The sequence below is a fragment of the Beta vulgaris genome, chromosome 8 (genome assembly GCF_026745355.1).
Source record: "Beta vulgaris subsp. vulgaris cultivar EL10 chromosome 8, EL10.2, whole genome shotgun sequence".
Classification (NCBI taxonomy): Eukaryota; Viridiplantae; Streptophyta; class Magnoliopsida; order Caryophyllales; family Amaranthaceae; genus Beta; species Beta vulgaris.
In genome coordinates this window covers 15,454,545-15,481,590 of record NC_079209.1, presented here as the reverse complement: position 1 = coordinate 15,481,590, position 27,046 = coordinate 15,454,545, and the positions used below count along the sequence as shown (strand labels likewise).

General features: G+C 35.8%; 1 protein-coding gene and 1 long non-coding RNA gene across 6 annotated transcripts; one reads left to right on the top strand and one right to left on the bottom strand.

Moving 5' to 3' along the window:
* Positions 1-18,488: 18,488 nt before the first annotated feature.
* LOC104885140 (protein HEAT-STRESS-ASSOCIATED 32) lies at positions 18,489-26,233 on the top strand. Of its 4 annotated transcripts, none has more exons than XR_008967210.1 (7): positions 18,489-18,807; positions 21,088-21,276; positions 21,363-21,573; positions 22,029-22,252; positions 22,373-22,484; positions 25,353-25,465; positions 25,974-26,233. XR_008967210.1 is itself a non-coding variant. In XM_048637678.2 (7 exons), the coding sequence occupies exons 1-5, from the start codon at positions 18,682-18,684 to the stop codon at positions 22,481-22,483; spliced, it is 861 nt and encodes a 286-aa protein (XP_048493635.1). In that variant the 5' UTR covers positions 18,489-18,681; the 3' UTR covers position 22,484; positions 22,657-22,693; positions 23,403-23,650. The 4 variants fall into 4 exon arrangements, 3 of the variants coding, with proteins under 3 accessions (XP_048493635.1, XP_048493634.1, XP_048493632.1); XM_048637678.2 differs by lacking the exons at positions 25,353-25,465; positions 25,974-26,233 and adding exons at positions 22,657-22,693; positions 23,403-23,650; XM_048637677.2 differs by lacking the exons at positions 25,353-25,465; positions 25,974-26,233 and adding an exon at positions 23,403-23,650.
* Positions 24,009-26,966, bottom strand: LOC125494109 (uncharacterized). 2 transcript variants are annotated; one of them, XR_007270519.1, is made up of 3 exons: positions 26,773-26,966; positions 25,240-25,698; positions 24,009-25,165 (listed from the first exon to the last, which is right to left on the bottom strand). It is a non-coding gene; the product is annotated as an uncharacterized LOC125494109 (long non-coding RNA). The 2 variants fall into 2 exon arrangements; XR_007270518.2 differs by lacking the exon at positions 26,773-26,966 and adding an exon at positions 26,045-26,175.
* Positions 26,967-27,046: the final 80 nt, after the last annotated feature.

The window sequence follows — 27,046 nt, the reverse complement described above, 5'->3', positions numbered from 1 at the left end:
ACAGTTTGCTTTCCAATGATAGGGTTTATTCAATTTACAAAAACGGAGCTTTGTCGAAATTTATATAGAAAATATTACAGTTGCTGGATACTGCTTGCTGCCTGCTGGCATGCTGCTGCCAACAACCTATATTTTTTTTTTTTTAAACAATGCGGGTCTATTGCTGCGATTGTGGGAAGAAATCACAGCAATAGAGCAACCTATTGCTGTGATTTCTTCATAAATTACAGCAATAGCAACAATAGAGCAACCTATTGTTGCGGTTTCTTCACAAAATCGCAGCGACCAACATTTTTTATTTTAAAAAAACCCATTGCTACCATTTTGTTTAGATTCCGCAGCAATATGTTATTGTATTACTGCGGTTAAAAACCCAACAATAGGAATTACTTATTGCTGCGCCCTTATTTGCAGTGCGGCTAAATCCAGAGTAATAGGCCCTTTAATAACTGCATCACAATGATATTATTCTACTAGTGGAAAGAGGTAGAGAGAGAGAGTCAATAAAGGTAAAGTAGGGATGGCAATGGGTCCGGGACCCTATACAGACCCGCTAGGACCCAACCCATTTATAAGGGTCTGGGTCCCGAAGAGCATGTGTCGGGTCTGGGTCAGGGTCCACATATGCTAGACCCAGACCTGCCACGCAGACCCATTTACATGTTAGAAATTTTTTTATACCTAAACTCTAAAGTTTTATGAGTTGTGATTTTGTGAACTCGTTAGTGTTTTAACTCCACTAAGAGTTAATTCTTAAAATTTCGTTTAGAGAATGCTTTAACCATGGATACAAGAACCTATATATATTAGGGCAGAAATTTTTAATTACATATATTCAAAAATGTGATGAAAACTTAAAATTAAAAAGGACCCATGGACCCGCTAGACCCAACGGATCTGGGTCTGAAAAATCTAGACCCAACGAATCTGGGGCGGGTCTGGGTCTGTGAAAAATAAATGGGTCTAGGTCCAGGTGGACCTGACCCAGACCCGTCCCATTGCCATCCCTAGTAAAGAGAGATGCTGTAACACCCCGTATCTTTATACAAGGTTAGTATTTACGTAGGTTAGTATTTATGTACGTTAAATTATTTTAAGAAAATTATTTAAAATATTATTTTTATTAATTTTCCTACCCTTTGACTTTATCTTAGAAATAGCCCAAAACCTATTCCTAATTTGACTAGGTTAAGTACCATTAAGTTAGCTAAACCAAGTTATAAAAGAAAAGTAAAGGAAAAGAAAAAAAAAAAGTAAAAGAAAGCAAAAAGAAAGAAAACAAAAAAAAAAGAAAAAAGAAAAGAAAGAAACAAAAGGCTTTACGGGAGACTAATTCCCAACCAAAACAAAACAAAACAAAACAAAGATTTCCAGCCAGTTTGTTCGTCGCACTATTCACCTTCTTCTCCATTTATTTTCCTATAATTCTTGATCCAACACCCTAATTTTATAAATTTTGTTCAACTTTATCACAATTCAAACCTTCCTCTCATCTATCTTTTATATTATTCCCTCCGTTCTCTATTAGTTTACCCCTTTCTTTTGCACAGAGTTTTAGGAGAAATAATGTTGTGGGTCATAGAAAGAAAGAAAAATTATTATTTTATATTAAAGTTGAATGTATGTGTGATGAAAAGTTAGTGGTCCGATTTCAAAAACAGTAACAAAAGAAAGGGGTAAACTAATAAGGGACACCCTTAAAAGAAATACGGGTAAACTAATAGAGGACGGAGGGAGTACTTGAGTTTATGGGTATTTCAAAGAAGGAAAATTTGGCTTTTCTAGTGAACGTTTTTGGGGCGAAAATCAGATCAAAGGGGTGACTTTTGAGTCTTTTCTTGAGTAATTTCATTTTTCTATTCAATAAGTTGTAACTTTTAGTTTCAATTTCGAATTTCAATTTTGTTTAAGTTTCAAAGTTTGGGTATTGTTAAATTAGGGTTCTTGAGTAAATTAAATTGGGGAAAATTTATGTTAGACCAAATTTGTATAATTGATATGTGCATGATGTTTATTTCGATTTGATTATCATGTTTTCGAGTTTAAATTATACCAAACATTAGTATTAAGAGTTACTCTAAAATTATTTGTGTGAGGATTGTTGGTTAGTTGGCTAATTTGAAGTATTAGTGTGATGTTATAGATAAGTATGGATTTATAATTATTTGTGCTATATTTGTGAGTAGTTATGACTTAGCATTTGTTTTAAACAAGTGAAACAAGCAAAGATATTTCTTTCGTGATATAATCAAATTACCTTACTTATTTGATGGCTTCATTGAGATATTGCCGTAGGGTGGAATGTTATGTTTATCTAAACTTTAGACTATAATGGTATGGTTGTGGAGCTCATATTATCTTGAAAATCAGCTTACTAAATTCAAGATATATAACTTGATGAGTCAACAGTTTAGTGCTAGCTGCTTTTTACTTCCTTTACAAACAAGAGAGAAAAAAAAAAACAATTACTACTACTTATACTGAAATTATTGGTTATGGACTTTTAGTATGAGAGTCAATCCCATCCTTATTAGTTGACTATTCAAGTTTTAATCAGTTTGTTCATATTACTTCTTTTGACCTTTAATCTACGAACTTCAAATTGTGACTTCTTGTATTGAGACGAGTTGAGTTGTTTCTAAGTTAATGAAAGTTTATCAACTAGGTTGTGCTATCGTTAGAGGAATTGTGTGAAGTATAGTCGAGTGACTTATACTATATTATTATATTGTAGATTGCGAGTTCGTAGAGGAACCTTTTTGACTGTGATTGCTACTAAGGTAAGATTTCTTACTGTGCTTGTACAGATGAGTTTAGAAATTAATTTACATTGCTTAGAAATTTATTTTAACAACGAGATTGTTTTATGAAGTTTATAATTTGAGATTTAGATTGTTCTCGATATTTTTATTGAAAGAGTTGAGATATGTTTATGAGATTTATATTGGAAGGAGGAAGTTCCTCTATGATACCAAGATGATATTTTGAAAGGAGGAAGTTACTCACCCTTATGAGGGTTTATAGAGTTTTATTATGGGGTTGCCGGTAAGCAGTATTCTCCGAGTTTGAAAGTATGTTGAGTTAACAGTGTCTCAACAATATATTTTAGTAGTTCGGAGTATGTTGATCAATACTCTTGTCATTCATCTTCCTTCTTGGTACGTTATCAAGTTAGGAGTATGCATACTAGGGACTTTGGTGTTTATTTTGTCTAGTGAGCCTAGCTAGATCATTAGATTTTTATACTTCCTACTCACAGATTACGAAAGGTTATATTTGAAAGTTTTACAGAATAGTTCAGAAAGAAAGATTGATTTGAGGTTTTAGAAAGTTAATATATTTTATATATATATCTGTACACTTTTAAATGAATTTGTAAGATATTCCTATATATCTTACCGGCATATTGAATAGTTTTGTTTTATTACAGTATTAAATCTTGCTCAGCCTTTGGCTGATATACAGTGTTTAATGTGCAGGGACTTGAAGATAGTTAGCTCCAGTTGGTTAAAGAGTGGTTGGATCCTTTTGATTTAATAGGACTTTAAAAAGACTTCCGTGTTATTTATTTATATAAGATTTATGTTCTGGTTTGTAATAATTAATTTTACATTCTATTTAGTTGGTCTGTAATAATTAGTTAAAACTTATTGTTATTGTTTTATTAGAACCATTAGCCTTGCAGTTATTATCAATAATTATCGCAGCGTAACACCTTTATATTTTCGAGTTTATTTATATTAAGTTGTTTTTAGAAGTATTGGAAATTCAGGGTTGTTACAAATGCTATGACTTTTGTGGTTGAGAATTCAATATCTGTTCATTGATGACACTGATATCTTTTATAATGTCCAGGAATTCTACACAAGAAAACCTAAAAGGGGAACATCCTATCCTTTGAGGGAGATGCATCCCTTTCTAGGTAATGTGATTTGTGTATCCTGAACATGTGGACCTTTTCTTGATTGAACAGATTGATCGCTTTGTGGTCCCCTACAATCGTTCGTGGGCCCAAACAATTACCCCCACGCTGAATGATCGGGAGAGAAGGGAGCCCCACCAAATGCCAAACATTTAGGGGAATCTAATAGAGGATTCCATTGCGATATCCTACTCAAATCCGAGACGACGCTTTTATTTGGTAGGGGGCTAAGAGCTTCCCTGTACCACCAAAAGGATTTTTGATTACGGGCAGGCTCAACCTTTTACTGAAGTTATCATTATCAAAGACGCGGAAGCCATTTAGGGGCCGAGTATAGTGGGGCATTTGGTATTTGTGTTTTAAGTCAAGCAGACAAGGCATAATTACTCTTGAGCAAATCTCTTCTGAGAAAGGAATCTACTCGTAACTGCGAAGATTCCCATGTTTGACGTTTTTAACTTCATCAGTAGGGAAAAGTTACTCCAAATTATGAGGAGGTTTTGTGTTAAGATTCGGCTCAACATAGGGGATAATAAGCCCCATGCATCTTGAGGTCATCTTTGAGTAAGGAAATCACTCGGGGGTTGAGTGATACCTTTTGCCTATTACTTAGCCGTTTAAGCTAATTAGAAGATGATATACCCTAATTCCGAGGGGGTATGGAGCCAAGACTCGACTCATGGTAGGGGCTAACAAGCCTCATGTTACCTAAGGAGGCCATTTATGAGTAAGGAAGTCACTCCGGGGTCGAGTGATTCCTTTTATTTGATACTAAACTTTTTGAGCTAAGCAGAGTGAATGACCCCTGATTTCGAGGGGGTCTCATGCCGAGACTCGACCCCGGGTAGAGGCTAATAATCTCCATGTGACTTGAGGAGGTCATCTTTGAGCGAGGTACCCACTTGGGAGCCACAACCTCGCTGCCACCTTCCCCTAGTTGCGCCACCCTTTCCCCTTTGCTACCACTGCCTCCCCCCTTTGGTGTTGCTGCCGCTTCCCCCCTTTGTGTTGCCGCCACCTCCCCTCTTGTCATGTCCCTTTTCTCATTTCCTTCTCCAACACATGAAAGCTAAAATTTGAGGTTTGAAACGTCAAACTCGACCATTAGTACTTCAGATTTGAAGGTAGCATGGTCGAATTTGACCATCTGAAGTAATTAAGGATAAGAAAAGGTAATTCTTTTCAGTTTTCATACTCTAATTTTTTTTTTCCGTTTTTGAGAAGTGGCGGTTGTGGTGGTTTAAGTGCTGGTTAATAATTAATCAAGTTGACTATAAATAGAGAAAAGGTAAGTGAAACCTTGAAAATTGATAAGTATCAAGAGTAGAGGGAACAATTAAAATGTTGTAACAAATAATAAAGGAATCAACTATACTTGATTCTGGTACCCTTTCCTAAACACACCTTTCGGTCTTTATTAGTTGGTTCATTTCTTTTGCACAAACTTTTAGGAGAAACAATGTTATGAAACTTAAAAAGAAAAATAATCTATTATTTTATACTAAAGTTGAATGTATGTGTGATAGAAAACTAGTGGTCCTAATAAAGAAATTGGGTCAACTAACAAGGGACATCACAAAAAAACGAAGAATAGGAGTTAGCTCAAGTGAGTAGAGCGCTCCCCCTTGGCCCCTGAAGTCAGGAGTTCGATACTGATGAAAATCAAACTTAGAATAGCTATATTTAGAGAGTTTACAATAATGTGTTATTAACTTTTAATAGAAGGGTGGTTGTAACTTTTCTGAATTTAAACAACCATAAAAGATTTAGAATTAACTAAAGAAAGTGTACGGTTAATATTAGTTCTGTAAACTATAAATACTGTCATTTTTCATTGTAATAAAAAGTGTGAGAAAATAATAAGATATCTTCCTGGGACCATAGCATAATCTTCTCCATTTCTATATAATTTTAGTTTGTGAGAATTAGCAAATTCTTGCTCCTACATTTGGCACCAGAGCCAGTTTATAATTTGCAAGTTAGTTATTTAATGGCAGCAGCAAAAAATAACACAATGCAAGTTCAACTCCCTAAGTTGAACGGAAAAAATTATGATAATTGGTCAATCCAATTAAAGGTATTTTTTCGTTCTCAAGACATGTGGAGTAGTGTGGAGAATGGCTTTACAAATGTTACTGAGGCAACCGCTTATGCGGCTCTTAGTCAGGACGCCAAGAATACCTTATTGGAAACACGCCGAAAAGATCAAAAGGCGTTGTATCATATTTTCCAAGCAGTGGAGGAGCCCGTATTTATAAAAATATCTATGGTAGAAACATCGCATGAAGCGTGGGAAATTCTACGGAGTTCCTACAAAGGAGATGAACGTGTCAAGCAGATACGTTTGCAAACATTACGAGGGGAATTCGAGTCACTATGCATGGATGATTCAGAATCAATTTCCGCCTACTTTGACCGTGTACAATTAATTGTTAATCAAATTAAAATTAACGGAGAAAATATTGAAGATGAGAGAGTTGTGCAAAAAGTCATACGATCACTAAATAGTGATTTTGATGGTATCGTTTCCGCTATCGAAGAAGCACACAATTTGTCAAAATTGTCTATTGAAAGGTTGTTGAGCTCGTTGACATCACATGAGCAAAGGATGAGACAACGAGGTAAAAGTTCTAACTCAGAACAGGCTTTGCAGAGTAGAGCAAATGTCACAAATCGTGGTGGCTACTAACGCAATCGAGGTAGAGACGGAGGTCGTGGTCGAGGAAGAAGTGGTAATTTTTCTTCTTACAATAAAGACAAATTTCAGGGAAACAAGCCCAGTGGAGATAAAAAAAGGACTCCCCTCGCACGTCAAGATAAATCAAAGGTTCAATGTCACAGGTGTGAACGGTTCGGACACTATGCACCAGAATGCCGAACCAACTTACATAATCAATCTGAACGAGCCAATGTTGCTGAGGTGGAAGAAAATTTGGTGTTGGCCTGCAAAGAAGGTGGAGATTTTGAATCAAATGACATATGGTATCTAGACATGGGTTGTAGCAATCATATGACAAGTAAGAAGCAGTTGTTCTCCTATTTGGATGAATCTGTCCGAGGAGAAGTTAGCTTTGGAAATAAGAGCAAAGTTTCCGTTGAGGGAAAAGGTAACATCAACATTCGATCTAAAGATGGAACAAGTGTTACTATTGCTGATGTGTTTTATGTTCTTGGAATTTTCTGGAATTTGTTAAGCTTAGGACAACTTTCAGAAAAGGGTCACAAAATTTGCATCACCAATGGAGTCTGTGAGATTAGAGATAAAAATTATAAGCTTATTACTCAGGTGAAAATGACAAAGAATCGAATGTTTCCTTTATCTCTCCAACCCAAAATTGCTATGAGTTTACAGGCAATGATGAAAGACCATAATTGGTTATGGCATTTGCGTTATGGTCATCTAAACTTCCGGGGCTTGAAATTATTAGCCGAAAAGGAAATGGTGACTGGTTTACCTCTAATCGATACTCCAAGCAACCTTTGTGAAGGTTGTGTTCTCGGAAAGCATCATCGAGAACCTTTTCCTTTTGGAAAATCGAGACGTGCTATTAAGCAATCGGAGTTAGTCCATACCGATATATGTGGACCAGTTGAGGTAGAATCTGTCGACAAGAAGAGGTATTTTTTACTTTTCGTCGATGATTTTAGTAGAAAGAATTGGATTTACTTTTTGAAGAAAAAATCTGAAGCTTTTGAGAAATTCAAAGACTTCAAAGCATTTGTTGAAAAGCAAAGTGGAGTTCCTATTAAGACATTGAGATCAGACAGAGGTGGAGAATTTACATCTGATAAATTCTCCAATTATTGTAAAAAGGAAGGCATTCACCGACAACTTACAGCTAGCTACACACCACAACAAAATGGTGTAGCTGAAAGGAAAAATAGAACGATTTTTGAGATGGCAAGAAGCATGCTAAAAGCAAAATCTTTGCCAAAGCCTTGATGGGCTGAAGCTGTATGTTGCGCTGCATATTTATTAAACATATGTCCCACGAAGAGTGTTCGTGGAGTGACCCCTGAAGAAGCTTGGAGTGGAAATAAGCCGGATGTATCCCATTTGCAAGTTTTTGGTTGTGTTGCTTATGCACACGTTCCAGATCAAAGGAGAAAGAAGCTTGATGATAAAAGTAAAAAATGTATTTTTATTGGCTATAGTTCTTCTACAAAGGGCTATAATGTAACACCCCGATAATTCTCTTTTTCTAGAAATAACTTTATAATAAACCTTAGAGAATTACCCAGGCATTATCGCCCGTGTGATAACGTTTCGGCTTACTCAGAATTTTGCAGCGGAAAACTTATTAAAAATCAACTTTGTTAAAACTTATGAAACCAAATGACAATGTCAGAACTAAACACACCAACTTAAACTATTGTCTAAAAACATAAACTCCTAGAAAATAACATAAATAAAACTAATGTCACAAGAGCCTCTCCATTCCAGATTCCCCAATGATATGCATCTTTGAACCTGTAATGTCAATGCTGTCTTGACTCTGCTCCCCCGAAGGATCACCACAGGATCAATAGGCAAAGCCATGATCACAAACACAGACAAGCACGTAATCAACAAAGCTGAGTACTACATACCAGACATACATAACCCTAAACATGATACTACAAAATATAACTTGGAGGAATAGATACTAATAAACATATAACAATCTGCAGACGACTCTTACTGAACTAGACTCTAAACTTTTATTTCTTCTTTAAATGGAATAGTTATGGGACGAGTTGTCTATACTGAAGTAGGAGATATGGGAGCTACCACATATTCCAGATGACCTGCGATATCGAGGAACCTTTGAGCTATAAAAGGAAAGGTGATCAATCCAATCCTAGGAAAATACATGGCACGTCACCTTGTATCCCAACCCTTAGTGTCCAACTCTAGACGTGCACCAGTCTAAAGTCTATAACCTATTCTGGTTTCACTATACGTTCTATACATTTTAATACTTGTGTTGACACCAACCAAGCACATAACACACATAACTAATAATCACATAAACATCACAAAACTCTTTTTTATCTTAGAATTAACAAGTGTTCCCAACTTATCATTCAAGACTCCTTTAACTTCTTTTATTCTTTACTAACTTGCCTGTTGAACCTAGCCAAAGTAAACTGTTCCTTTATATAGATATAACTCAATTTACCAAATAAGATCCACGGTTCTTATAAGATAAATAAATATCTCATGAATCTATGTACATATGATTCAACTTACTTACATTAATTCACTCACGAATTAATACATGAACTGGACTTATCTGCTTGCATCAAACTTCTATACAAACATACATACTCATAAATACTTCTAGTTTACATGTAGCACATAGGCAAAATAGCATGTAAAACAATTCCAGTAAATCATATATATGAACAACAGAGTCCTATACATGATACTAATAAATAAAACATCCCTAACGCATGTTTCTAAATCATATAGCACGTAGACTATGTACGTACCTTGTGTAAACGAATCTGTAGGCCACTTTTACGCTCTAAAAGTCTCCTACTATGAATTCTCCGCCTAGAAAATAAAATAATGAAATAAATACTTTGAACTAAAAATTACAGCAACTTTAAAAACGTCCCAAACCCTTTTAAACGTCTTTAAAATCGTTTTTATGTATTAAACTTTCGTTATTTTTAATCCCTAGTATAGTACAACTATTCTAGTGATTAAAAATCTTTAAAAACCCTTAAAATACATATTTCTGAAATTCCAGCACTTATAAAAATTTATAAATCTTCTGAAAATATATTTAATACATATAAAATTATATCTAACCAAAACTCATGATTTATACTTTAAATATATAGTTTCTAGTGATTAAAAACCCTAAAAACTATATCTTCATAATAAAAACTGAAAATAATAAATCTGAAATTTATTATTTTTCCATATATGACAGCCGAAATATTATTTTCATATAAAATAATAATTTAAATCATAAACATGCTAATAAACAATAAAATAATATAAAAACTAATACTTTAATGGAATCTTAGAGGAGAAGAAAAGAAAAACAACCACAACAAGAGGAAGAAAGGGCGTCGGCAGGCTGTGACAGCAGCAAGTGGGCGGCGGCAGCACTACCGTGATTCTTGAAAAGATTTGTGACGTTTCTTGTTCAACAAGAAACGTTACTTAGCGAAGAAGAAACAAGCTTTTGAGAGAAAATATGAAAATCACGCACAAAGGGAAGAAGAGAGAGAGAACCGCCGGGTGAGAGAGGAAGAAAAAGAATCACGTGCAAGGGAGGAGAGAGAAAGTAGAGTGTAGGGTAAAATATTTGGGTTTTTAGGATATTTAAATAGGCTAATCCTTTTGGGCTTAGGAAAAGAGATTTCAATAATTAAAACTTTGATGACTAATAAGATGGGCTCATTAGGACTTTAGTCATCAAATAATCCTTTCCCTTTTTTTCACTTTTGGGCTTTCGATTCCATTAAGCTTTCTTTTCAAATACGCTTTTAAAATTAAAACTCTTATTAAAACATGCTTAATTAAAACATTACAAATTTTATTAAGCTATGAAAATATTTTTAGTTGACTTTTAAAATAGTCAACCCTTTTTAAAAGTCAAATCATTTTCCAAACTCATTTGGATTTAAATATAACTACATAAATACTTTAATATATTTATGAAAATCCTTTAAAATTGTGGGGGATTACATATAAACTATATGATCCTATAAAAGAGGATGTTATAATCAGTAGAGATGTTCTTTTTGCTGAAAATGAAGAATGGCAATGGGATCAAACAAATGATGTCGTCATTGAAGAGACACCCCTTAGTACTAATGATGATATTGATGATGAAACCTTAGTGAATTTTTGTTTGTTTGCTGATTGCGATCCTGTCTCTTATGAAGAAGCTGCAGCTAGTGAGAAATGGATCCAAGCAATGAAAGAAGAAATACTTTCTATTGAAAAGAATGATACATGGGAGTTGACTTCTTTACCCGTAGGAAAGAAGCCAATTGGTGTTAAATGGGTTTTCAAGACCAAATATAGACCCGATGGACAAGTTGATCGTTACAAAGCTAGATTGGTAGTAAAAGGCTATAAGCAAAAACCAGGAATTGATTACTTTGAAGTTTTTGCACCAGTTTCCAGAATGGACACTATTCGAATAATATTGTCACTTGCTGCCCAGAATAAGTGGAAAGTGCATCAAATGGATGTAAAATTAGCCTTTTTGAATGGTATAATACAAGAAGAAGTTTATGTGGAACAACCAACAGGTTTTGTAAGGAGAGGCAAAGAAAAGAAAGTCTATTGCCTCAAGAAAGCATTATATGGTTTGAAACAAGCACTACGTGCATGGTACTCACGGATTGATGCATATTTATTGCAAACTGGTTTTCAAAAATATCCATATGAACAATTTGAGACTATGTTCATAGAATTCAAGGAGGAATTGACTCAACAATTTGAGATGAGTGACATGGGATTAATGTCATATTTCCTTGGGATTGAAGTAAAGCAATCTGAAAGTGGCATATTTATTTCACAAAAGAAATATGCTAATGATGTTTTAAAAAAATTCAAAATGGATGGAGCTACTCCTATCAGAACTCCAATAGCAGAACGCTTGGAGATTCGAAAGAAAGGAATTGGAGGAATGATAAATCCAACCTATTGAAAAGTTTGGTTGGCAGTTTAAGGTACTTAACTTCTACAAGACCAGATATTGTTTATGCTGTCAGAATTCTAAGTCGATTTATGGAGAAACCATATCAATCACACTTGCAAGCAGCTAAAAGAATTCTACGATATCTTAGTGGTACTCGAAATAATGGAATTCTCTATTCTCATATTGATAACTTTAATTTATTTGGGTACACGGATAGTGATTGGGCTGGTGATGTTGAAACTCGTAAGAGTACTTCGAGATATGTCTTTTATTTGGGAAATGGTGTTATTTCTTGGTCATCCAAGAAACAACAAGTGGTTGCTCTATCAACAGCAGAAGCTGAGTATATATCAGTAACAAATGGAGCATGTCATGCGGTTTGGCTTCGTAGAATGTTAAAAGAACTGAAGCATGGTCAAAAGACTCCGACAACAATACTTTGTGATAATAAGTCAGCAATCGCATTAACTAACAATCCTGTATTTCATGGTAGAAGTAAGCATATTGATATTTAATATCATTATGTCCGAGAACTCGTCAAAGAAGGAGAAGTTGAGCTTCAATTTTGTAGCTCTAAAGAACAAGTTGCAGATATTATGACCAAACCACTAAAAGTCGAGTCATTTGAGAAGTTCAAAGAAATGATTGGTATCGTTGAAGATGAAAATAGGAATGCTATTCAAGTTTGAGGGGGAGTGATGAAAATCAAACTTAGAATAGCTCTATTTAGAGAGTTTACAATAATGTGTTATTAACTTTTAATAGAAGGGTGGTTGTAACTTTTCTGAATGTAAACAACCATAAAAGATTTAGAATTAACTAAAGAAAGTGTACGGGTAATATTAGTTCTGTAAACTATAAATACTGTCATTTTTCATTGTAATAAAAAGTGTGAGAAAATAATAAGGAGAAATTCTACATGGTACCACTCTACTTATGTCTTTTCCATATGGTACCCTTTTTTAAGTTTGATTACACATGATACCACTTAAATTAGTGCTAAGTTCTACAATAATACTCCGTTAATAAAAACGTTTAGCAAAGGTTAACTCTTAAACTAACTACTCTAATTTGAAGTTTTTCCCTCCAATGACTTATATAACGTGGCAGACTACTTTCTTCCTCTCTCACTCTTTTCCTTCGTTCGTCCACAACCATCAATGGCTTCCTCTTCATCTGCTACTGCCCTCTCTTCACACAACCATCAATGGCTTCCTCTTCATTTGCTACTGCCGTCTCTTCACACAACCATCAATGGCTTCCTCTTCATTTGCTACTGCCCTCTCTTCACACAACCATCAATGGCTTGTTGCTGCAAATTTTCAAGCTGAAGGTTTGCTCCATCATTTGGGTTCCCTAAGACTTTGTATTGTACGAGGATCATGTTGAGGATGGTTCCCTTAGACTTTGTATTTATTATAGTTATATTGTTATTATGTATCCTTAGAAATAGAAATAGCAAGCTGTTACAATGTACTTTAATTTGCATACTTAGTCTGTAACTTATCTTCTTCTAGGTTAGCTTTGTATGCCTATTTTATTATGAAGGCCTTATACTTAGTCTGCAAATGTAAGAAGGCCTTATACTTCAATATTAAATCATCTTATTATGTACTTAGCACTTAACAGTCACCTGATTGTTTATATGTCAGTGAAAGTAACCAGTGCTACCTGTAAGACTTTGGAATGTAGAACATGTACGAGATTGCAATTCCACGAAATCAATTTAGTTATAATTCTAGAGTAATCTCTTGCATCTGGGTTTGTCAAGGCTTACTCATATGTTGGACTAAGAAGAACATTTTATACTGAATTTTATACCACTGCACATTTTATACCATAAAAAGGCATGACTAGAATTTACAATTTGATGAGAGTTACTGGATTGTGTTAAAGAATTTACAATTTAAAATTTACAATTTACTGAATTTAAATAGAAGGACTGCACATTTGATGACTGCACATATGAGTTAGCTTGGCAGAAGGAGTCTTTTCTTCTTTGTCCAGTATCATAGGAATTTAGTGAAGCATGCCAGAAAATTATAATTCAGACTGTACTGGTCCCTGGATTGTGTCATCAAAGCATATCTTAACAATATATAAACATCTTATCTTAACAATATATAAACATCTTATCTTAACAATATATGAACACCTTATCTTATTGTAATTGAGTTGTACCCAATTCGTACCAAATCAGTTCAATTGTTCACTAATAGCAAAATTAACACAAGATTTAAGACGTAAATATATAGATAATTAGCTAGTTCAATAAACAAAGTTCCCCCAAAAAGTAAATATGCTACTAATATCATATATCAATTTGAGAAAGACTAGGGTTGCTGGCAGTATGAGTAATCATTTCAGGTTGGTTCTTTGCTTTCTTTGATGTTGTAGTAGATTTGTTGCACTGGTCCCTTGTTCCTTTGCTTGTACAAACCATTGGCTCATTATGTTGCAGTCCCTTTGCAGTTGGCCCCCCTTTGCATGTCCTGATGTTGTGACCAAAGAAGCCACAATTTTTGCACTTGATTGTCTTAGCCCTTTTCCCCTTTTGTTCTTCACCTTGTTCCCTTCTTCTATTCCTACTTGGCCTACCAATACCCCTCTTTAAAGTAGGTGGTAGCACTGTTGGCAGATCATCATACTCATGCCATTGTGCATGATCAGGAATTGCAGCAATGTTGTTGCTGTAACATGCCTTATAAGTCTTCACTGAATACCATGAGCTAACATACTTGTAAGGATCAAGTTTAGCTGCTATCATTGCCCTCATGGCATGTCTGCAGGGGATTCCACTGAGTTGCCAAGCCCCACAAGCACATTTCATCTTGTTTAGACTTAAAGGGAACTGTGAATTACCCTCATGAATTTCAAACTCACCAGGGGCAGACATGTGGGCCTTGTAGAATTTGGTGGCTTTTCCAACTTCCTTTATAATTTTTACAATCTTAGGACATACCCCTTCATCATCCCAATCTTCACAATTTTGTTGTCTTGTTGCAATCCTAACCATAGAAACTCTTCTAATACCTTTTATTTTTATAAATTCACAAAGTTAGTACATGCTAAAATTACCTCTATAAAAATAACAAGGCCTCATGACATGTGATTACCTTCCAATAGAGTCAAAACAGGTCTGCACCTGTCCACACCCAATGTCGAGTTGAAACTCTCCACAAAATTGCTTGTGTTTGAGTCACAACAAATGCTAGAATCAAACTTGTGTTTAGTCCATTTGCTTTGCTTTCCAATCTCAGCAAACCACTTCATGACTGGTGCCTTTCCCTCTTTCCTTAGCCTCTCCATTGCCTTCTTGAATGTGTAAGGATTTGTGGCATTGGCAGCTCTCCAAAATAGAATGTACATCAGTGGCCTTGGAAAGACTCTCTTGAAGTTTCTACTAAGATGTCTACAACAATATCTTCTATTAGCAAATGGCCACACATCTTTCAAAGCTATATCCACACCCTGCATGCATTTAAAGACCACAAATAAACGACATAAGTAATTGCAAAAGCCTTTAACTAGTTACAGCAAAACTTTATTACAAAAATTAATAAAAAAAAATTTGAAAAATTATTAAAATGCATATTTCGGGACCTAAATGAACTCGGTTGGCTAAAAAAGCCCGTTACCTTTCCGAAAAGGTATTTTATGAAGCATTCTAACACTGAAGGCCCGACTAGTAGAAATCATTTCCGCAATTTTTAACGATTAGCGTAGCCATGCTCTCACCTTTTGTCCGTCGGAGATTATAGTCCAGTCAGTCCTGCCAGAATCCTTCACCAAATTGTATAGATGCTAGAAGAAAAAAGACCAGTTCTGTGTGTCTTCTGCACTCACAATAGCATATGCTATTGGGAAGATCTCATTATTGCCATCAAGGGCAATAGCACAAAGAAGAATGCCTCCGTAGTTTCCTTTTAAATGGGTGCCATCCACACCTATGAGGGACCTACATCCACCAATAAATCCCTTAATCTGAGCAGCAAAGGATATAAATATAGAGCTAAACTGTAATGACCTTTGTGGATGTCCAATGTCAGTCAATGCACAAAACACTGCTGACCCGGGATTTGTTTCATGAATGACCTTGACATATGCTGGAAGCTTCCCATATGACTTGTCATGTCCACCAAATATTTCATTGATGACATACTGCTTCATTTTGTACAAGGTGGATTGCTTCATGTACAGTCCATATCTTTGAAACAAAATTTCATTCAAATCCTTCCCCTTGACACCAGGGTTGTTTCTAATGTCCTCCATAAGTTTAGAGGCAGCCCACTTCACATTGCATATTGGATTGTATGTCTCCAAGCCCCTACAAGTGTGGAAGTTGGGCCACAACTTCTTGATTGCCCATGTCCTCCCATCAACCAACCTACTAGCATGAACTCTCCAGTCACAACATTTTGCAGCACAAGTAGCTGTGTATCTTATGTTATCTGCCCAAAGGATTGTTATTGCAAAGCCTTCTTGAACACAATAGTCCTTCAAAGTGTCTTTGAAGTGATTCTTCTCAGTGAATATCATCCATGGCCTCAATTGTATTTTACCAAACTCTCTGTCTTCATAAAGCTCTCCATTCTTGTACAATCTTGAGAAGTAGTCATCATCATCATCATTGTCAAAAAAATCATGCCATTTATGAGGTTCCCACTTGTCTTCAACCACAGGTAATATCACCTCTTCTGCCATCTCATCCCCATGAAGTGCCTCGTCTGTGAAATTTTTTTCATCATTATCACTATCCGAATCCTCACGCATAGACCCCTGATAATCCTCATCTGACGCAATATCATCATATCCAATAGTTGCATCATCACCTAAATTCAACCTCCTGCTACTAGATATACTTGACTGAACTATAGGTGTAACAATTGGAGGACATTTCATACTTCCAACTTGTATACCCTTCCTTATAGCAGTAGTCCTAGCTATCTTCCTCTCATATAGTGTCATGTCAGTTTTATGAACTGACAACTTCACAGGTGTTTTCTTCTTAACAGGTGTACTGTCATTTGATTGTGGTGCACATCCAACATTTTCAGCATCATTAGTAGTCAAAAGATTGCCCTCACCCTCTCCATTCGATGTTCGGTTTTGTAATGCTGCATTTGAGATTGGTTCATTTGAAATGATGATTGTCTTTGAAATGATTTTTTTTGTCTTTATAGTTGGAGGTTTCATTCTGGCTGCTTGTGGTGGTATGCTTTCATGGGTGGCAGGAGTGACATTGTCACATTTTTTGCTTGACTTAGATTTTTCCTTTTCGGCCTTCTTTTTCTGTGCTTTTTCAACCTTCTCCGTTTCTTTCAAGAATTTCTTATAAGCTTTAGGGTCAAACTCAGGGTATGTTTCTTGTATGTCAGCCCATGTTTCATCATTGCATAGGGTAAAGGTAGCATCATCTTCTTTATCCTCAAAACCCTCAATTACATACTTTTGGAAGTGAGCGTCAACCCTATCTACTACATTCTCAACAACTGACTTCCCTTTATCCTGATCATTATGTTGGCTCCTCCTTCTAATTGGCAGCTTCTGCCTTTCATCATCATTGTAGCCCACTACAATCATTGAAGGCTCATAATTTGTGCCCTGAATTTCTCTAAGTTGAAGCACTAAGTTGTTCAATACATTTGGTTTCATCAGTGATTTAACCCAAATGATAGTCTCTTCTTTGTTAGGAAGCCTCTCACACATGGTCATTAAGTCCATATCATTGTTTAATGGCCATTGTTTCATTTTCCATACATAGGCAAATTGAGGATACCTAGGCAACTGAATACCATTTTCCCTAACTTTGTCCTCATATTCAATCACAACATCAAGCAAGTTACATTTATCAGGATCAACCCCAACCACCACATTATTACCCATGTACTGGAATTTTAAAACCTTCATATCATCACCCATTGCTGCATTCAAATTAATTCATCAAATTAAAACAGAATTAATTCATGAAAAATCACAATTCAGCCACAACTACATTCAAATTAATTTATCAAATTCTACCAGATTAATTCAAATCCTAAAATTGAACAACAATACTTGTTGCAAATTACGAAAGTGGCAACCCAAATTCAACAGATGCAGCATCAAATATAACGAAATTCCAGAAAATTACGAATGAAATTCCAGAAAATTACGAACGAAATTCAGAAAATTATGAACGAAAACAGAAAATTACGAAACCAGAAAATTATGCACGAAAACAGAAAATTACGTATCAGAAAATCGTGAAGTGAGAGTGAAGTTGAGCAATGCAGATCAACAATCGTGAAGTGAGAGTAAGAATTCCAGAAAATTTGTTTCAAATGCAGCAGAATTTAGGGCACAAAATTACAGCAAAACAGAGAAGTTGGATGATCGTTGTTGAATAAGAGAAGTCAAATGGCGGCTTAGTTTATGAGCAAAACAGAATTTTGGGGCCCAACTTAATGTTGTTTAACGTTGCTAAACGTTTTTATTAACGGAGTATTATTGTAGAACTTAGCACTAATTTAGAGTGGTATCATGTGTAATCAAACTTAAAAAAAGGTACCATATGGAAAAGACATAAGTAGAGTGGTACCATGTAGAATTTCCCAATAATAAGATATCTTCCTGGGACCATAGCATAATCTTCTCCATTTGTTTATAATTTTAGTTTGTGAGAATTAGCAAATTCTTGCTCCTACAGATACTTAGTTCCTTACCCCCAACATTATATTGGGGTATTTTTTTAACATGCTATGCATGCCTTAATAACCAATGTGTTGGTGTTTTCTAATAATAATAAAAAAAAAGTCCAAATAAACTGATAAAGAAACTCAAACCAAACGCCCCTCAAAAAGAACGCAACGAGTATAACGGCTGGATATTTCGGTGGGAACCACTGCCACGAAGCGGATAAATAGCTGACGTAGAAATTTGTTCACTTTAGCTCTCTCTAGAAACAACTAACACATTCCTCCTGCTACTACTTAATTTCAAATATAGATACAGATGATATATACATCCCTAAAATTTCTTCCTCTCTCGTCAAAAATCATCAAATTGAGCTGAAAATCTTTGTTTAGATATCTCTCTCACTAAAAGTAGGCGATTTGGCGGAGAATTATGGCGGCGTCACTGAGATGGAAGAGCTTCTTCGAGGAAGAAGATCGTCCAGAAAAGCCTCGAATTTACGGTGTCACCGAGATTCGCAGTCCTCAGTACTCTCTCTTCTCTCAAAATGTTCTTGAGGTTAAGTTCGGACTTGAATTCTAATGATTGATTTTGGTCATCTTGCCAATTTTTAAATTCTTCATCGTTTAATCTTTTTAGTCCAATTCAATTATTCAATTTCAAACAAAATATATAGGGTAATATGATATGGTGCGATGTAATGAAGCGTAAGTTAGGTTAGGACGTTAGGTACATTTGATTTCTTTCAAACTGCATTAAGTTAGAGGAGATATAATTTGAATTTAGTTTGTCTACGGAAAAACTCACTTTTTAGGCAGATGATAAATGCCTTATGGAATATTCATATACATGCTCAGGCTTCAACTGAAGCTTTTCTTCTTCTTACATAGTGAATTAGTGACTTCAAACATGTATGTTAGCCTGTTTCGGGCATGTTTAGATTGCGGATAAATATATTGTATTCTAATTCTAGTGTGCTATTTTAACATTTTAAACTCTGGATGGAAAAGTTAACGGAGTTATAGCTTTCATTCATTTGATGTTCTTAACCATAAACATTAAACGATGAGGCCTTAAATCTAAATTTTGTGAAAGTTTAGCTCTATTTTTTAGGGTTGGTTTGGTTTGATGGAATACAGTTTCCATGAAACATCTGAATATAAGTTTTTCTTCGTTTGGTTAGATGGAAAACTGCTATTTATGACTTGAAATCTTGTGAATGGCATAAGGCTAACTTTGAATGCACATATCTCTCAATCTATAAATGATTTTGATGTGATTCAAATTGGAGGTGATATTTTGTTCAAAGAGCTTTCCAACGATATATGCTCAATTCCGCTGAGAAACGAGAAAGTTACGTCCGTTTTATGAAGAACTGTAGAGACTAGAGAGTGTATCGCGACTTGCTACAGACATTGCGACACGCGACAGCCACCGCGGCTCGCGGTTTGCGAGACGCGTTTCCGAATCAGTTTTCTATTTTTTTAGGGTTTTGTGTGGAGTATAATCTAGGGTTTTTAGCCTCTAGATTCTCTCTGTTTTTCTCCATTATAATGAAGAAGGTCTAATCCTCCATTTGTGGACGTAGGTCAAATTTGGTTGAACCACGTTAAATCCTTATGTTCTTTGTTTGTTCATCTTTATTGTTTTCTCATCTCTATTATTCCATTGATTTTGTTCCGCATTAAATCAAATTACAACACCCTGTTTCCAAACAAAAACAATTAAACTAAGAAGGGAAAAATGGAGATGTTGGGATTGGGGGAGTGAGAAAAAGGATTGTCTTTCAAACTTTGGAGGAAAATGTTTACAAAAGGATGGAAAACTCTTTTCCATGTTGGTTTTCCTTTTTAAATCCCTTGTCCAACCAAACAATGGAATATGGGAAAATCGTTTCCTTGAAAAATGTTTTCCTCCAAAACGAACTAAGCCTTAATGTTATTTTTTTTCATGAGATGTATGCGTTCTCAAGAGTCTAGTTTTCCCTGATTTTGAACAGCGAGAAGTTCCTCTGAATTTTTGGAGGGTTGCTAAAGCATCTAAGGACACAAAAGGTTTCTTTTAATTTGCTCTATTATTCTTGCAAGTGAAGTGGGCAATCTTTTTATTTTTATCAAGAAAAAGGGAATGCAACATGAAATTATTGAATGGTTCATCGCCATGCATCCTCTATTTCATGGTTGCAGAGGGTCTTCGAAAGCCCCAACTACTTTATTCTTATTCTCCAAATTTCTATAATTAGGAGAGTCCTAGAACTAAGAACAATGGAATTCTGGCTGAGTTTCTTCCAAAAATAACATTACGGTAAGTACTTGCTGTGTTCTTTATCAATCACGACATATAGAGTTTCACATCTCCCAATGCACAACTTTGACCATTGATATCTTCAATAATCTATAAGTAAAAATTATAAAAAGTCAGGTATTTTGTAAGTAATATCGAGATGAATCTAACAAGATATGGACATTTGATTTCGACGACTGAAGGGAACCCACAAGAGCCTCCTGGCAGGGGGCGGGGGTGCATGTTTGGGGGGTTATGAGGCAAGCAAGTCCGTCTACGAGTTTTACTTAGCAGGCCTTTTTCTGTGGTGCAGCCTGCCAGGTTCAAGTTAGAAAACTATCTAGAGGTGCTATGCTAGCCAAGCATTATAATTTACAGAGAATGTATAGTTTGAAGTTGATATGAGATTATGTGGCTCTTTTTCTTTTATTGTAGATGTCTTTTTACTAATGATAATTTCTCTCCCCCTTCCCCCAAATTAGGGCCCTTTTTATATGTGGAAAATGTATCTGTCCATTGCATATTATGGCTAAATTAGTTTTCTGCATTATGTAGGATGTTTTTGAGACAATGGGGCAGTTTGTTGATGGTCTGAAGTTTTCTGGAGGCTCTCATAGCTTGCCAGAGAGTTATATACAGAAGGTGAATGACATGGCACACAGGCACAATGTATATATCAGTACTGGTGACTGGGGTGAACATCAACTTCGCAAAGGCCCATCTGCTTTGAAACATTACATAGAGGTGACAAGAGAAATCAGGATTTTCTTTTTTGCTATTAACAAGTAATTACTTGTTACGTTCTAAAATCCTTGTCTGATACCCTTCAGGAATGCAAGCGTTTGGGTTTTGACACAATCGAACTAGATGCGGGATCACTTGAGATCCCTGAAGAAGCTCTTTTAAGATATGTGCACATGATCAAAAGTGCTGGTCTGAAAGTAAAGCCTCAGTTTGCAGTTAAATTTGACAAATGTGATATATCATTGCCTGGAAGCAGAGCTTATGGAGCATATACAGTCCCAAGGCCCAGATCTTATGGTATTCAGATTATCTTAGTGCTATTGCAATTTCTTTTTATTGTGTTTGATATGGATACTGTTTGAAGAATAATGCCTTCAATTCGGGTGTTTAATCATTTATGTGCATCCTGAAGATGGTTGATCCATGGTTGCTGTTAAGAATTGCAACATACTCAGTTGACACATTTTTTAAGAAACCCATGTGAAGAGGAGAAAGATAGAGATAGATAAAAAGTAGGGGCCATGTGATAGGAGAGAAATAGAGAGAAAATATTTCCAAATAAAGAAATGTTTTGATTAATATGAAACTTTCAAATAAGGGAAACGGTGCAATTGAAAAAGAATGAAGGAAGTATGAGTTACTCAAATGTTTTTCTGAAAGGTCTGGCACATAGCAAGACTGTGATAATTACTCTGACTTGCTATGAATTTATTGACCTTTTGTTGAAAAATGTCTGATTTATGTATGACTAGATTATGTTGAAGATGTAGACCTCCTTATCCGAAAAGCGGAGAGGTTTTTGGAGGCTGGAGCAGACATGATTATGATCGACGCTGAGGATGTTTGCAAGCGAGCTGAATCTTTAAGGGCAGACATCATCGCCAAGATTATTGGTCGGCTAGGTGTTGAGAAGACTATGTTTGAGGCAGCAGATGCGAGAACAGCTGACTGGTTTATCAGCCAATATGGTCCTAAGGTAAATGATCTTACAGCATCAGTGTCTCACTTTTTCCTGATATCAGTAGCAAGTTGTTCTTTTCACCGAGTTAGACATTCAGCGTGATTTATACTTCCTTGGTTGTTATCACAATTTCAGGTGAACCTTTTTGTGAATCATTCCCAAGTGGTAGATCTGGAATGCCTTCGTGGACGCAAAGTGGGCAAAAATCACATGTCTGTCCTTGGCTCTTCATTCCGTCTTTTATGAGGTGATCTTTGCAAACATGAAATATTTACAGTTTGTGTGGTGTGTATGTCTCCCTTGTTATATTTAACTGCACTTGTACTAGCTGTACTCTAAAGAGAACATGTGGAAGAGCTGTACTAGTTTGTAACTATCAGTGCTCCAATAATAATTGAAATTTTACTCTGTTTTTGTAGTCGGTGATCAACTGAACCAGATCCTCTGCTGTACTAGGTGCTGTAAATTTTGTAGTGTCATGTTTTCTACCCCTTGTCACCTTGTGTTTTGGCAACTGATTTTAGCACTCCTACAGAAGAATTTATAGTCTCGTGGCTCCCTTCCGTGAGAGGAGCATTAGAATTTCGCTGCCGTATAGGCGACCATAGTAATTAATTTAGGGTGTTAATATGCTTTCAAACGCATATCTGAAGTAGTTTAGTAGCTGCACATCAACAAATTCCTTTTTCTTTCTCCATCAGAAAAACATATTAAGGGTGAAAGAAAAGGCTAGAGATCCATGGCAGCCTTCTCTTGTAGTCTTGTTTGCACAATTGCACTAAATTTATGTTTTAAGGCTCTGCACTCTGTATCTTATGCTCATTTCTTGAAAAACAAGTTCAGATAAGTGTTGTTTGGGGTAAGTACATTGCCAAAAACTCAGAAAGTTTATGAAAAGTTAAGCGAAGTTTAGATAAGTTTAGTTTGAAGCCAATAAGTTTAGTTTGAAGCCAATAAGTTGAGATATGTTTAGACTTTGGATACGTGATAACATGGATTAGTAAGTTCAGATGAACGGGGATCGGATGAAGAGAATTTACTTATAATGAAGACCGTAGATGAATAATTAAATGAGATCTCACTTTTTCTTGTCTTTTTTTTTTTTGAATTATCACTTGATGCCTATGGACAAAGTTTTTTCATATTCCAACTTGCATATTTGCAGCTGCAACTCAATATTGGAGTTGAAAAATGTAATCTTGTACAGCAAGAACCATGTTTTGCGTGTTGATGTTCGGACATAACAATTCAAGGCCAAAGGTCAAGGATCGATATTGCCCTTGTTTAATCCCAGTTCATAGAATATCTTATTGTGCTGCAATATAATAATTCATATTCTAATATTGTGAACAAGAATCACTTATTCTGTCACATGGTACTACAATATTTATACATGTTTCGATCTTATTGATATGTCAACTTTCATCTAAATCTCACACCCCAACTACTACAGGTTGATGAAACCCAAAACTGCTACTATATACAGGAAAGTGCTATGAATCTACATTCAAAATGATTAACATGTTAAATTTATCATTTAAGCCTTCCTGCAAGGTAATTATTGCACAGACTAATATTATTGAATTTTCCCCATCCAAGGAAATTCATATATTTTTAGGTGTTTCTGAAGACTTGTGCTTTTAAGCATATTTGTTGGCATATTTTTCACATATTTTGCTCAAATGAGCAAAGTGTATAATGTCCAAATAATGTGAGAGAAAGCCTCTAGTTTTAGATGTTTCTTGGAGCACTATGAAGACTTTGATGCGAATTAGATAACATGTTTGAATAAAAAATGAATAAGAAATAGTAAAATAAACAAAGATGGTAAAATCAATATGTACTTGATTATCTATAAGGTTGACACTGAATTGCGCTGGGCTATGCCTTGTACTGCCAAGCTAGCTACCTGCAACCAGAAATTGCCGTTAACTGCAGCAAAGTTCATGGGGTAGGTCCGCGGTGTGGCGTAACCCATGTGCATGTGCTAGTCGTGTTATGCCACTGTGCTTACTTGCTTAGGCTCAAAAGCATTGATACCGGGAACGTGGTACGTGGTACTCCATCTGGTTTACTCTAGAGGCTGTGTTCTGCGTTTCCGTTTCCGTACCACGTTCTGGAACGTTTTGCGTTCCATGCAACAATGCTCAAAAGCATAACTTGTGCATTCTTGTGCTCGAGTAAGTGCTTCATGCCATGCTGTCCACCAAAAAGCTTGTCTAGGCAATGTCCAGGGTCCATGATGCAACGCGCACACCATGTTCAGGGTCGGCCCAGCATCTTGACGATAATCCAACTGAAATATTAATTGTACTTGAAATAACAATAAACAACAAATAAACTTACTATGACCTAAGATAAATATCTATACCTCCTTGTATGTGGTAAGTATAATCCAGTAAAAGAGAAAACAAAAAATTGCTTTACCTTGCCGCCTGCGGGAGTGCAAGGTCAACATATATAGTAATAAACCAAGTTGCGAGGTCTACAAGCACGATATTTAAATTCGGAATGGCTTATATGGTGAGTATTTGCTGATAAAGAAGCATATCAATTGCTTTCTATAAGATATCCTCTTCTGTATAATAAAGTTGTTTTTCTTAAACTTAGAATGAGAGAGACAGGATAAAACATAGTAGGAAAAACAGAGAAAGAAACACAGAGAAAGAGGAGAGAGAGAGAGAATGTCAGCAGTTTGGACAGCAGTAAAGAAATCATTGCATTGCAAGTCAAACCCATCTGAAGTTCATGAACCAAAACCCAAAAGAAAGAGCAGAAAAAGCTGCTGCAAGCCTAACTCAAGAGGATTTGCATCATCTTCATCATGTAAGTCAACTCTCAAAGATGTGATTCATGGTAGCAAGAGAATCAAGCAAAACTCATCAATTCGCAGTCCGTTGTCTATAAGAAGCAGTGATCTGATCAATCCTGTTACACATCATGTCAGATTTACCAATCACCATCATATTCATAATGCAACTAGTTCATCTTCTAAAAGTTACCTTACTTCCCCTGCTCCAAGAACAAGAATGAAGACTTTCTGTAATGGGCTTGATTCTATTACTAATGAGCCTGGGCCTAACCATGTTTCTGATTCGTCGTTTCATCGTCGAAGGTTGTCCATGATCGAGAGTGATTGCGGTGGGCAGTTTAGGCAAGCTTGTCATAAATGTGGTGAATCATTAGCAAGACAGAATGCTGAGGAACATTATCTCTCTAAACATGCAGGTAATATAAGGTTCTGTCTTGCAAGTTGTGGTTTATTTTTTTCACTTGTCTATAGTTGATCTCCAAGAAGGTTCATCTTTCCCATTCCAAAAGAAGTCAATTTTGGTGCTTCATATGCCTTATATTTGTCAACTAGCTTAGTCTACATGCTCACTACATACCCCAAAAAAATCGCTTTATTCCCTTGAAGTTCTTTTGTTCTCTGGTTGATCCCTTGATCCCGAATTAATTACCTATAGAAAAAGTATCACTTTAATCAAGTAAGACGATATCAAGCATATTAGGATGAGCCAAAAATTGGAAATGAATTTTCTGTTCTGGAAACAAGAGCAGCATTTAAACATTAATCCTTAGTGTACATGCCTGCTAGCTTAATATGTAAAGACTTTTAAAGGGGTTGCACCAAAGACTCTAGATCAAATTCCGTATGTGATATTCATATTTTACTTAATTACATAACTGAATGTGAAGCAATTCTTGATCTATTCATTCAAACTACTTGGTGCAGTGACTGAAATCCTTGAAGGGGACTCATCTAGAAAAGTCATAGAAATGATATTCAAGGCAGGATGGACTAACTTCGAGAATCGAGGCCGCATAGATAGGATCTTGAAAGTCCACAATCCACAAACAAAGGTAGCACAATTTGAAGAGTACAGAGAAATGGTCAAAATCCGAGCGAACAAGCTACAACATAGCAAGAAGCATCCTCGTCTTTTAGCCGATGGTAACGAACTCCTCAGATTCTATGGCACAACAATTGCTTGTTCATTAGGCAAAAAAGGGTCCTCAAGTCTATGCACTTTGCAAATATGCAACATTTGCTGCATTTTAAGACACGGATTTTCAACTCAAGAGGGGATAAACCATAGTATTTTAGGAATATTCACTACGTCGACGAGTGAAAGGGCCTATAGAAGCATAGACATGGGTGTTGAGGAGACCGAAAATCATAGCAAGGTCTTTAGAAAGGGTTTGATAGTATGTCGAGTTATTGCTGGGAGGGTGCATCGGCCAATGGTAGAACATATCCAGGACTTTGTGGGTGGTAGAAGATCAGGGTTTGATTCTTTAGCTGGAAATCTGGAATCAAATAATTCTTCCCTGGTTGAGGAGTTGTATGTGTTAAAATCGACAGCTTTACTTCCTTGTTTTGTCATAATTTGCAAACACTGATAAGGGACCTTATACAAGCATTTCAATTGTAAACTAAAAAGGAACATAAAGAGGCATAATCACTAGTTTGGATTTGTTGATATTATAGTTCAAGTAGTGTAGTAAATATAACAAAGCACTCAATTTTTTACCCTTTGAACAGATGTAGCGAGCTCCATTCGAGCAGGAAATAACATCGGTACATTTATATGTACAACATAAATTGCACAAATTTAGAAATTGGGTTTCTTCAGAAACCACGAGGCTATACTTGACCAAAATCATAGTAAATTTGAGTTATGTTGAGTTTCGTATTTAGTAGATGAAACTCGAGAAGGGGAGTTCAGAATACTTACAAGTTCATAAAAAGATTCTAAGCCGAAACCAATGGGCATATCAAACTTATAAGATGGTTAGTTTTCCTCT

What these genes read in the sequence shown, in the direction of transcription:
- LOC104885140 (XM_048637677.2), top strand. Translation starts at nt 18,682, where the DNA reads ATGGCGGCGTCACTGAGATGGAAGAGCTTCTTCGAGGAAGAAGATCGT. An exon ending in TCTCTCAAAATGTTCTTGAG is followed by an intron (nt 18,808 to 21,087) that starts GTTAAGTTCGGA and finishes TGCATTATGTAG; the next exon opens with GATGTTTTTGAGACAATGGG. An exon ending in CTTTGAAACATTACATAGAG is followed by an intron (nt 21,277 to 21,362) that starts GTGACAAGAGAA and finishes GATACCCTTCAG; the next exon opens with GAATGCAAGCGTTTGGGTTT.